The sequence below is a fragment of the Myotis nattereri genome (assembly GCF_964212035.1).
Source record: "Myotis nattereri genome assembly, chromosome: 4".
In the NCBI taxonomy this organism is placed as follows: Eukaryota; Metazoa; Chordata; class Mammalia; order Chiroptera; family Vespertilionidae; genus Myotis; species Myotis nattereri.
In genome coordinates this window covers 1,026,254-1,039,152 of record NC_138079.1, presented here as the reverse complement: position 1 = coordinate 1,039,152, position 12,899 = coordinate 1,026,254, and the positions used below count along the sequence as shown (strand labels likewise).

The 12,899-nt window shown below is 56.8% G+C and overlaps 1 protein-coding gene across 2 annotated transcripts in view; it reads right to left on the bottom strand.

Moving 5' to 3' along the window:
• PLPP1 (phospholipid phosphatase 1) overlaps positions 1-12,656 on the bottom strand; it is a 39,776-nt gene extending 27,120 nt beyond the window's left edge. For both annotated transcript variants that reach the window (XM_081089698.1, XM_081089699.1), the window contains exon 1: positions 12,409-12,656. In XM_081089698.1, the coding sequence (XP_080945824.1) occupies positions 12,409-12,466 (58 nt within the window). In that variant the 5' untranslated portion in view covers positions 12,467-12,656. The remainder of the gene's footprint in view (positions 1-12,408) is intronic.
• Positions 12,657-12,899: the final 243 nt, after the last annotated feature.

The window sequence follows — 12,899 nt, the reverse complement described above, 5'->3', positions numbered from 1 at the left end:
CAGCCACCCACCTCACAGGTGGCGTAGGCGGGCATCAAAGCGCAGGCTCCTCTTTGAAGTCGTGTCAGTTTGTTCAGTCTTTGGTTTAAAGGAAGTATGACCAGTGGGTTCATCGGAGTGTGATTTAAGCTTGTAAAACGAAGCATCCTGCACCCGGTGAGAACACCTTCAGGCTCAGAAATCCCACCCAGCCAGCTCCCTGACCACAAAGGCCTCGGAGAAGCTGGCGAGAACCTCTCCTGCAGCAGCAGGCCCGTCCCCAGCACACGCCACCGAGTAAAGCTGGCAAACGCTCGTCTTCTCCAAAAGCCACACACAGAGCCTCTCAAGAGGCGGGGTGCGCATATGTAATAACTTAATCAATAAAAAAAAGAAGAGGCTGGGTCTGGTGGATGGGGCCGGTTTTCAAACCGATAAGGAGACGGCGTTAGCAACTGGACTTGTAAGGAAGAAATCAGACTGGCTTGATGTCACCATTCCGGTACAAAAATAGTTATCTCCGTGCCCCAAATATACTAGGAAATGATTCAAGAACCAAAACTACAAATAAAAATGTTTAAATAAACAACCAAATAAAATCCAGACCTGAGCCCTCAACCGCGTTTCCTTTTCATGCCCCTCCCCACTGCGAGGATTTGTGTTTTAAATCTTAAGGGTGCTTATGTAAAGTGCATCGTGTCTAGTCTGAAATTACGCCAAACGGCAAGGTTCAGAAACCAAAATAAAGTCACACTAAGGTGTGTCCCAGAAGAAAATAGAAAAACACTCTGGCAGGAAGTCTCCAAAGTGGCGTATCTAAATTAGTAAGCTTTGTTTAAAATACACACACGCTTTTTTTAAAGGCACACGAGCCAAAAGCGTTTGGTAAAGTTCTTTTTTTACAACGGTTATGATTATTGCAGCAGCAAATCATATGTTTCCCCAAAAATGTACGTTTGTATCACTCAGGTTATTTTCTATGGAAGATAAGGTGGAGGACGGACGGACTCCCGTGAACTGTCCTTTAAGGCTCCGCGCGCACACACACACGCATGCACACACGCACGCACACACACACACGCGCGCACACATGCACACACACACGCACACGTACACACACACATGCACACATACACACACATGCACGCACACGCACACACATGCACGCACACGCACACGCTTGTTCCAGGAGGAACGAGAAGGACTCAGGCAGGAAGGCCCAGGGCCGCGCAGTGCCAGGGCGCAGTGTCCTCTCTGGTGCGAGTGAAGAAACGGAAGCCACGCGAGACTGAGTAACACGTGTGACCCGAAGCAAGAACTGTAGCAAAGCAGGTTTGAAGCTTCCGATCCCACCTGGTCCCAGCTACTTGGCAAACAGCAGCATCAAGGAACCCACTGTTCTCGGCAGATCTGTCAGAGCAGTTCCACCATCCCTGTCCCACTGGCTCAACATGGTACCCGCCTGGCAGGGTCCTTCTTCCCCGCAGCCTCCTGCCCCTGCGCCCCTGCGCCCTGACCTCGGCTCCCAGCCTCAGCGGTGAGCCTGCCCGGGCTCTGCTCACGGCTGCAGGAAGGCCCTGAGGCGCTTTTCATAGGTCGGCCAGTCAATACTTGGGCCTCTTGCCCCTTAAGCTACCACACGCTCCCTCTCAGCCCCCTCCGTACAGGAGGCAGCAATAGCCCCATTCCCACTCCCCAGCCCCTCCGATGTGGAAACGGCTTTACCTACGGTTAGTTACCGGTGACCCCGCGGAGCCACCAGTGGACGCTTCCCAGGCGGAAGCGGAGAGAATGCGGGCATCGTCCGTCCCCTGCAGCCAGGCCCTCTCTCTCGGGGACCGTGTTCCCTCCAACCAGTCCGAGAGGCTGGTGTTTCTGAAGCGCAGTCCTGAGGCCTTTTCCTTCCCACTGTCAACTGGCTGTGAGATGTCCTCCATTCCCGTGACGGTAATTACTGAACCGGCCACTGGCTCCCCGTCCAGGGCGCTCCTCGGAGCCGAGGCCCACTCACCCGCACGAGCTGGCACTTCCTCTGGGAAATCTCCAGGCGCCTTCAGCAGCACGCTCCCCACCGCCTCCCTCCCCTCCGTCTCCCCAGCTTAGGAACGGGCCTGTGTGTGAAACCCCCAGCTCAGGAACTGGCCTGGAACCAACATGTCCGTTAGACAAGCCACAACTTTCAGAACCACGCCTCTGACCCCACATTCAATGTCACCAAAACCTGTCTGTTTACTTCTGTGATGTCTCAAACCCGTCCACTCCTCTCCATCCTCACCCGCTCTGTGGTCTCGCTACCACGATCTCCTCTGGACCTCACCGATCCCCTCGACCTTTTCTCCCAGCTCGGAATGCACTGCTCTACCCCGAACCAAAGTCATCTTAGAAAGCCACCCCATTCCTATACAGAACCCTTTCCATAAAACACCACAGGACCCATATTTCCCATCATACACTTACTGGTTCATTTTTGTTCATTTGCATCTCAACCGGCTAAGACGGTGGTTCTCAACCTTCTGGCCCTTTAAATACAGTTCCTCATGTTGTGCCCCAACCATAAAATTATCTTCGTTGCTACTTCATAACTGTCATGTTGCTACTGTTATGAATCATAATGTAAATATCTGATCTGCAGGAGGGTCTTAGGAGACCCCTGCGAAAGGGTCATTCGATCCCAAAGGGGTCGCGACCCACACGTTGAGAACCGCTGGGCTAAGACAAAACCAACTACTTTCACCGCTAGCTCATTCGTCGAGCCCTTTAAGTTACATAAGCAAATTGCCACTCACTGGAAAATCACTCGCAATGTTAAACCCTAAGCAAGGGGGAGTCTGTGCAAAACCAGCATCCTCATGGAAGGTAACCGGCTCACTTGCTTTTGGATTTGGTCAGTAACGGGACCACGTCAGCGGCGGGAGCGGGGGGCGCTGGCGGAGCTCTCCACCACCAGCTGTCAAGTGGTGCCCATAACCTGTCCAACAAGTTTCCATAACATCACAATTTAAGAAGCCTTTTCTCCAGCTGGGCTAATGGGTCAGAGAGAGACAACGCTGGAAAGGAGCCACGGACAATGCCTTTCTCCTAGCCACGCTGCTCGAAAAAAAGCGAAAAACCGCCTCTGCCGCGCGCTTCGGCCGACGGCATCCTCTGCTCGGTGTCTCCCAGTCCGACGGGCGCCGCTCGGTGCGGAGGACGCTCCAACCAACGGAGCTTTGGGTTCCGTTCCGGGTCAGGACACAAAACTCGGCTGTGGGTTCCATCCCTGGCAGGGCATGTGCCAGAGGCAACCGAGGATTTTCTGTTTCCCTTTCGCTTTCTCTGTGCCTCTCTCCCCATGTCCCCCTCCCATACCTAAAATCAGTAATATCCTCAGGTGAGGATTTTAAAAAGTGTTTTTTTAAAGCAGAAGCTCTACCCAGCAAGTGTGGCTCAGCAGCTGAGCGTCAATCTAGGAACCAAGAGGTCACTGGGCTGTGGACTCGATCCCCAGGAGGGGGCGTGCAGGAGGCAGCCAATCAATGATGCTCCTCTCTCATAGATGTTTCTATCTCCCTATCCCTCTCCCCTCCTCTCTCTCTAAAAATTAATAAAAACATGTTTGTTTGTTTTTTTAAAAAAAATCAGATCTGACTGCAGTATCTGCTTCCAGAGAGAAATAGGTTAGAAGTAATCAAAACGTTTCTTACAGTGATCTGGGCACTAAAAACTGAATACAAACCAGGGCTCAATTTCAATGCTGTTTCAGCTGAAGCTGGAGCTCCACTAAACAATGTTCCAGAGGAGAAGCAGCCAGCGTGCGGCACCAAATGTGAAGAACAGCCTGGTCAGCGGGCCGAACGGCTCCCTGGCTTCCTAGCCTCACGATGACAGCGATGACAGCGGCACCGGCAGGACTGGCCACACCCCCACGCCCTGCCTCAGCCTCAGCCTCAGCCCAGCTCAGCCGCAGCAAGACCGGGAGGCACTGAGCCTCATCTTGGTCCTCGTTAGAGGCGGACGGCGGACGGCGGACAGCGGACAGCGTGAGCGCCTGCCACGCCGCACAGTGAGTGGGAGGAGACGGGGAGGCCCGCACGGTCTCTCTCGACAGTCAGAGCACGGGTCTCGGGAGCGATCGCTGAAATGCCCGCTGCCCGTGCTCCTAGGAGGGAGGCCCGCTCTCTCCCGGCCTCGGGCTGCGGCGTCTCAGCACCAGGACACACCGCAGGTCACTGCTCAGGCTCTCGCACAAGCCAGGAGCCGCTGAGGCCGCGGGTTCGTCTTACTCTCCCACCCTCCTGGGAAAACAGTGCCCAGTGCCAGGAAGAGGAGGCGGCCGCTGCCTGAGTTTTGTGAGGGCCGCGCGAGTTCACCCACGACAGTTACCGAGCTCGGTGAGGCGTCGGGGAGTACGGCTCTCTTCCCCTCGTTTGCCTCTCCAGCAGCAGCCCCAACTCCTCTCCCTCCCAGCGGAGGTCCATGAAGCCCAGGCAAGGCCGGCGGCTTACCGAGCTGCCAACCACCTCCAGACCCCTCCGCGACGCCTCCTGTATGTCATTTTCCTGGGCCCCACCCTGCAAAGACTCCTGACACACTTCCCAGCAGTGACCGCTGGGCGCTCCGCCACGGGTTCTGCGTGCCTCTGCTGGGCTGAGGCACTGACGGTGGCTGCATGGGACTCGAGTGGAGAGCAGCGGAGGTCAGGGTCTCCCTCCTGGGCAGGGATGCCCAAGGGGCGGCGCTATTGAGGAAGTCTGTGGCTATGCGACTCAACGGGGCACCTTAGCTCCATCTTGCAGGATGCACGCCCCTGGCACTCTCAGCAGTCGTCAGGAGTGTGAATCAGAAAAATTAAAGCGCCACCTTCAGACAGCAGACACAGCTCAGAGTACAGGGAGCAGCAACAGCCCGGAAGCCCTCATACAGAACCAGTCATAGGCATCCCGGCCGCCTGAACTACAGCCAGCGAATCCTGGTCCCTCCTTCCCCGCCCTCTCCATCCACAGCCACCTTTCCCAAACCCAGACCAATCTGCTTTCAGAAGTCACCTCCTCAGAACTGCATTTCCCAGCTCCGAACCGCACATCTCACCTGGTTCCACGGGTTTCCAACTCTCCCGCCACCTGCAGACGGACATGGCCTAGCCCAGGGGTGGGCAAACTTTCTGACTCGAGGGCCACAATGGGTTCTTAAACTGGACCGGAGGGCCGGAACAAAAGCATGGATGGAGTGTTTGCGTGAACTAATATAAATTCAAAGTAAACAGCATTACATAAAAGGGTACGGTCTTTTTTTTTTTTTAGTTTTATTCATTTCAAATGGGCCGGATCCGGCCCGCGGGCCGTAGTTTGCCCACGGCTGGCCTAGCCGCTCCCTGAGCGAGTGGAGCAGAGACTGCACAGGCCCGGTGGGCGCTGAACAAGGGCAGTCATCATCCACACCGATGTTCAGAAATGAGTTCCAGAGTCACTGCTGAGAAGACCACAGCTGCCACCACACTCCAGCCACACGGCCTTTCTGTTACAGATGCCCTTTGCCCCTTTGTCCCTCGAGCCTCCCGCGGCTGGCCTCCTCTCCCCGCCCCTCACTCCCACTGGCTTTCATCCTCAAATCTCGCTCAGATAGCCCCTCCCCGGAGGAGCCTTCCCCGAGGTCTGCCCCCAGCACCTGCCTCCCAGCCTGTTTTACTTCCTTCAGCGCGTGTACAAACACCTGTAGTTGTCTCACACATTATTAGAGACCTTATCTTCTGCAGGGATAGTGCCAGCTCCTAGCACTGCAGTAAGCACACAATGGTGTTCACTAGATAAACAAGTGAAGAGGAAGACAGGCCAACACTTTAAAGCCTGAACACTGCTCATGCACCACCGCCACGCATCACAATGCTACCACCTGACTGGAGAAGAGGGTAGGAGGGAGGGGGGAGAGGTGCTGCACAGTGTCCCCCGCCCCCCTCCTCAGCTGCCGGCTTCATTGCAGAGAGGAATTAAGTTCATAGAGTTTACACAAGTGAGGATGTACAGTTGAGGTCGTTAAAAACGTCAGGACTGTTGAGCCCACTCTTTACCGGGGGAGGACGCTCTCCGAGGCCCGGGCAGGAAGAGCTGCGCCGGTGAGCAGAGTGCAGCAGCTCCTTCCCGGATGAAGCCGAAATCCAGGAATTCCCTCTGTACAAAGCAAGAGCTTGTCCACTTGTTTAACTGCACACAGCACACTCCCAGACAGCTGTTCCCACCACCACGGGATCACCACCCCCCGGAGGTCAACATGTGGTTGTCACACGACTGATAAAACTCGCCCCCTCAAGATGCCGTCAGCTTCAAGACATTCCACGACGGCTCACGGGGCAGGTTTTAAAGGGTTTGTGCCCCTAATACAAAACTAGTTGATGTTATTTCTACTAAAATAATTAGGTTACAGTTGGTAGGGTTACAGAGAAATAATTTCTAGGACAATCATACACTGCACCCCAGTGCGGGCACTGTGCTCGGCCCTTCCATGTGGACTCGGTCAGGCCTCCGGGCAACCGTGGGAGGCAGGGACTGGCGTCAGCACGGTGCGGACACGGGGCACAGGGAGGACACTGGGCCCGAGTCCCCAGCTCCTGAATGGAGGTGCAGGAACGGGGATCCAGAGTCCATCACTAGACTCTGAGGTCTCTCTAACGTTTTAAAGAAAAATGTAGTTTATAAAGAGTAAGCCATTCCCAACGTTAGGCTAGTTTCCATTAAGTAAAGACAACTCCAATCCTCCGGGGCTTTAAACCTGGACAGCAAGAAGGTGGAAGGCAGCAGGAGAGCAGGAGGAGGAGGAGAGAGGGGAAAGGAGTGAAAATGAAAAATAGGGTCAACAGAGAAGCGGAGGGCAGAGGGCAGGCGTGACCACTGCTCACAATAATACATGGGGAGCGCTTTTCTGAAGAGAGACCAGGTCAGGCCGATACAGCCCCAACTGCTTGTCACAGGACTGTGTTTCTATCCTAAAGCTGAATGAAGCTCCTAAGTTAGGAGGAAGCAAACAACTAACATCCCAACTCCTTCCCATCAACGGAAACTACACGGGAACTGGGTTCACTTAAAATCCTGGAGCCTGGGGACTTTCTAGCGTCTGCCTTTAGCGGGGGGCACAGGAACAAGGGAACATCCATCCCTTACCCCAAAGGATCAGGATGGCCCCAAGCCGGGTAACAGGTGGGAAACGTGGGAAAGCTCAGCCACAATGACTAAGCAGGAAAGAAAGCAACAGATTCACAGGACGCACATGAGTCTGCAAAGCATGTAATTCAGAGCGAGTCTGAGGAAGAGTTTGCGTTTCAGAAACCCAGAGGGGAGCCTGTCGGCGCATCTCCGTCGCTATCCAAGAGGACCAGCCTAGTGAGCCCTCAACCGCATAAAGCCAACCAGAGCCACGCAGACCGGAAAAGCCGTGCAGCAGGGCCAGCCTGACCCCAGATGCCGCCAGGTCTCACCAACTGCTGTTCGTTTTCTGAGAGTCCTTTCCGTTCTCGGGGTGGGGGGGGGGGGGGGGAGAGGAACAACCCAGACGACCTTCCGCAGCAGCAAAGCAGTTTGGTTCATAGATGCCGCCGGCAGGCGACCAGCACAGCACTGTCCTAGCTGCTCATCTGCGTGGTGAAGTCCCCGCAGGCCCATCCTCAGTTGAAAATGCACGGAATACTCCGACCTGCGAACCTCACAGCTCAGCCACGCCGCCCTGAAGCGTGCTCAGAACACGGACACTGGCCTGGAGTTGGACAACCATCTTGAATTTCAGCCCGTGGGTGACTGCCGTCCTCTCCTCACCCGAAGCAGGAGGCAGGATGGGCGCTCTGTAGACACGACGGGATGGGAGAGCACGATCCCCAAACCGCTGGCGGGGGAGCACTGTGGAGCGCCTGACCTTTCCCCTCGCGACCCGAGGCGGCCCCTGCCCAGCAGCGCGGAGGACGTCCGCCTGTCACTAGACCAGGAAAGGACCAACATTTAAAATCCCAAGGATGGTTTCTATTGAATGTGTTCGCTTTCACGCCACTGTAAAGTCAAAAAATATATATATATAGAAGTCGCACTGCCCTAACTGGGGGCTGTCTGTACCTAACACAACGCACGGCACCTACTAAATATTAAACCAACACGCGCTCGATGATGAGTGAATGAACAAATACATGTTCAGAGAAAAGAGGGCCCAGAGTGCTCGCAACTATTTAGCAAGTGACTCTCGCTAACTACATGGTCACCCCCGCCCCCGCACCCCGATGGAAAAGGGCCCAGGCTGCGGGTCAGGAACGAGACCACTCCTCAGGGATACGACTTAGGGGGCAGAACGAGGTCAGCATTCTGGTGATAGTGACGGGGAGGAGAAGGCACAGAATTCCACAGCCCCTAGTAGTCGCTGCCCAGGTCTAGCTGCCAGATTTGATCTGACCATTGACTCTGATTCGGCATAATGGTGAGCCCACACCCGGAGCTCAGCCCACACCTGGAGCTCGCCGAGGAACCCCCGCCCTTCCCGGGAAGCCCACGCTGGGGCCATGAGCTCCTGTTTGCACCTGCTCTTAGGGCAGCTGTCACTGGCGTCAAACGCAGCAAGTGTATGCTCAGGAGTGTCCAGGCAAAAACAAAACCAAACACAGCGCCCTCCAATAGGGGATTCAAGAGAACGTAGTGAAGGACCCATCTTCAAGGTGCAGGCAGGACCTAAGGAGGACAGCAAGGGGGTGAGACACGCCCAGGCGAGCACGATCAGGAGGCCATTATCACCGCAGGCCCACGGGGACCAGAAGGGACCAGACCCAGCAAACTCTGTAACTGTAGCCGGCAGGGAGCCACTGATCGCTGTGACCTGCTCACGGAACACAGCAGCTCTGCAACACACACCAGGCCCTGCCCATGTCCACTGGCCAAGGCCAACCAGCACCGAAAAGCAAGGGCTCAGCGCAGTCCACAGAGGTCACTTCCCCGAGCACAGGGCAGGCGGAGGGAGGCCCTGGAGGCACAGTGACCACCTCCCAGCAGACACAGGTCCCAGAAAGGCCGCCAGCTCCACCGAAGCCTCCATCTCGCGGGCAGCCCAGGGAGTCTCACACACAGGCACCTCCTGAGTCCGACTACCCTCTAGCACAGCCGTGGGCAAACTACGGCCCGCGGGCTGCCCGTTTGAAATGAATAAAACTATTGAAAAAAAAGACCGTACCCTTTTATGTAATGCTGTTTACTTTGAATTTATATTAGTTCACACAAACACTCCATCCATGCTTTTGTTCCGGCCCTCCAGTCCAGTTTAAGAACCCATTGTGGCCCTTGAGTCAGAAAGTTTGCCCACCCCTGCTCTAGCACCTGGAGAAGGGACAGACGGATTCTGAGAGTAACTCCAGGTGCCTCTTGTCATTTCTGCTTCGCTACGAGTAAACAGATGACCATTTACCTGTAATGAATCATATGAGGAAACGCCCTTCCCTACACTCAAAGGGCACCTATTCCAAACCCCATTATTATCCTTATCGGGATGGACTATAGCCTCGTTTGCTCTCCCTCATTAGACCCTGAGCGCCTACAGGGCAGAGGTCGTTTGTCATCTTTGTACCCCTAGCGCCTACCATGGGCCCGGCACAGAGGGAGCCTTCCTTCAGCGTGCACTGAGTCGATTCGTGGACTGGGAGTCCCTTTCCTGGCAGCCTAAAGCCATGGTGGGTGAAGTCTGGAATGACCCCCAGCAATGAAGCACCAGTAAGTTTTATTCGGGACGTGGTTTCACCCCTGGACAAAACACGCAGCTCCTGCCCTTCCAGCCCTCCGCTCGCTGGGGAGCAGCTTCCTGTGTCTCTGAGGCCTTTCCTACCATCACCGAGCCCATCATCCAGAGAGCGAAGGAGGGCAAGACGACCCTCTGCTTCAGAAAGGAACCAGTTCACAGCAGCTCTCCCAGGTCTCTCTTCCAGGACTGGCCCCACTGAAGACACGAATAGCCTGGCTGTGGAATTCATGTTTCCAGTGATGATACCTTGACTTGGGGGCAGAATGCTTGCTTGCACGCACACATATGCCCGCATACTCACACACAGAGGACACGTTTAATGGTCACTTCAGCAGACATGACCGTCTCTGAAATTATAAAGCAGCGTGTGACACAATCACAGAGCCCTGTCCCAGTACAATGGACACACCGGATGATGTCGGGGTGTCATTATCAGAGCCCGAACACATTCGCGTTATAATTATGAGCCATTCTCACAGAGCCCTGTACTTAGGAAGTGCCCAGTCATCTTTCTGTTGGCACAGTCAGCCCTTACCTGGAGATGCCCCCCAGGAAAAAAGCTCATGCCAGGTTGATAACCCCCTTTGGCTCCCATGGCTGTAGGCTGCCCCATCTCCTGCCGCCAGGAGGGTGAAAAGGAGCAAACTTAAAGTGACCCAGACCCCACTAGAAGGGGAGTTTGCTCTAAAAACACATTGTCTTCCCAAACGCCACACGCAAAGGGCTCTCTCTGCTGCATGTCAGTCGTGCGGTTACGTCTCCTGTCACCTTAGAACCACACTGAACCGGGCAGTACCTCATTTTCTGTTTAGAAAAGGGGAGTTTGGGTCTTATCACAACACACTGAATTGCCTTAAACGAAGCTCTAGTAACACAAAAACAGACGAAACACGGTTCAAACAGATCTTTTCCTAAAACATACTTAATGCCTAAATCCCCACAACAAGGCTTTTCCTAAACCATCAAAGGCACTTCGACCCGAGGCACAATCTTATCTTCCTGAGCCATCGGCTGTCCCGTGACTCTCGGCCAGCACAGACCCGGCGGCTGCATCACGCTGAACACAGACCCCGGAGCTATCCTCACTCAGACCGCAGGCACAGGCCCTCCCGCCGGCACCCGGGCCCTCCCGCCGGCACACACTCAAGATACAAACAGCATGGACACCCACCGTGCGGCACTGTGGGTAACAGCACGAGCCTCAGCACCTCAGAGCGTGGAGTCTCACTGCCAAGCAGCACAGGTGAAAACACGCACGTTGTCTCCTGAGTTAGTAGCTCCCCTCAGGGAGGAAAAGGGGGAGCTGATGTGTAATTCTGACAGCACACCCCACCGGCAGTGACAGTGACGGGAGGCTACCCAACCCGCCAGAATTGTCCAGATCGGCTCTGGCTGAGATCCCTCTTCCTTCGCGGAAATGTAAGTGAAGTGCGGCGACACTGAGGACGAGTTAAAGCCCATCTTAAAACTTAACATCTTTACCGAAGGTAAACTTCCTGTTGAAAACAAGTAAATTTTAATGTATGTCATGCAATCACACGGTCCTGACACCCGAGACGACTACTTGTCTTTCTATAAAAGCGGTTCCAAAACTGCGTTTCCTCTTCCTAACCTCATCCCTACAACTCGCTGCGGAACAGTACAGTGTCCCGGTGAACAGTGAAGGTCTCATCGACAACCAAAAGGGATTTTTCCTCCAAAAGACCCACCAGGGAGCAGACTGTGTGAGTCTTCAGCAGGACTGCAAGCCCTGGGCGGCCGGCCCGACCTGGGGATGACCTATTCCTGACGCTACCGGCCCACAACCCTGTACCAGGATGCTCTGAGGTCACAGACCTGCCACCCCGGATGCTCTGAGGTCACAGACCTGCCACCTGGATGCTCTGAGGTCACAGACCTGCCACCTGGATGCTCTGAAGTTACAGACCTGCTGCCTGGATACTCTGAGGTCACAGACCTGCCACCTGGATGCTCTGAGGTCACAGACCTGCCACCTGGATGCTCTGAAGTTACAGACCTGCTGCCTGGATGCTCTGAGGTCACAGACCTGCTGCCCTGGATGCTGTGAGGTCACAGATCTGCCGCCTGGGATGCTCTGAGGTCACAGACCTGTCGCCCCAGAAACTACCCGGCCTGACGCCTGAACTGAGCGGGGCTGCCTGCACCTCCAGGGTCCTCCCGGGGTCTCCACGTGCACGGGCAGCTTCCAGCACACTGCCTCGCAGGACACACGCTGGAGAGGGCGACGTGCCTCGGGACGGCTCCAGTCCCGCGCCTACAGGCAGGAGCACCAAGCAGCGGGCGCCAGCGCTCCCGGGAGGGAGGACCGGGACCATCGCGGGGCAGGTGAGCGCGGGCAGCTGAGCGCGGGCAGGTGAGCGCGGGGCGGGGCGGCGGGGCGGGTCTGGGGCGCACCCCCAAAAGCACAGGCAAGCTAAGCTCCTGCAGCTCTGGGGCGGAAAGCTGGCCCTGCACCCCTCAGCGACTGACCGCGAACCACCCGGGAACACCTTCTGATGAGGGGCGTCCCGGGCTTTTACGGACGGAAAACGAAGCTGCTTCCCGGCCGGGAGAGGCAAGCGGCGGGCCGGCCTGCGGGACCCCGCCCCCGCCCGGCTGCAGCCAGCGCCCCGGTCGCTGAGACCCACGGGGCGGGGGGCGCCCGGGCCGGAGCAGGGGGCAGCGCGGGCGGCGACCTACCCAGCAGCACACACAGCAGATCCAGGGCCACGAACGGCAGCCGCGTCTTGTCGAACATGGTGGCGGCCCGGGCGGGCGGCGCGCCGCCTCACGCAGGTCCCGGCCGGGCAGCCGAGGGGACGGGACGGCGGCGCTGGACGGCGACGATGGCGCCGGACCCTCCCCTCAGCGCCGCTACCTCCCGGCCTGCGCTCCTCGGGCCTGTGTGCGGCCCGCCCGCCGCCGCCGCCGCCGGATCCCGCGCCTCCAACAGGCGGGGCCAGCGCCCGAGCTTTAAGGATGGGACGCGGGAGGGGCCGCGGGGGCGGGGGCCACAGGATAGGGGCGGGGCCTCGCCGGCGCCGCGAGCGTGGGGGCGGGGCTGCGGGCGCTCTGGCCAATCAGCGCCGAGGCCCCGGCCCGAGCAGAACGCGGCGCGCGGGTGGGGCTGGGGGCGTCTCCCACGCGGTGCGGCCGCGGCGCTGCGACCTGCGCACGGGCCGCCGGGCTGG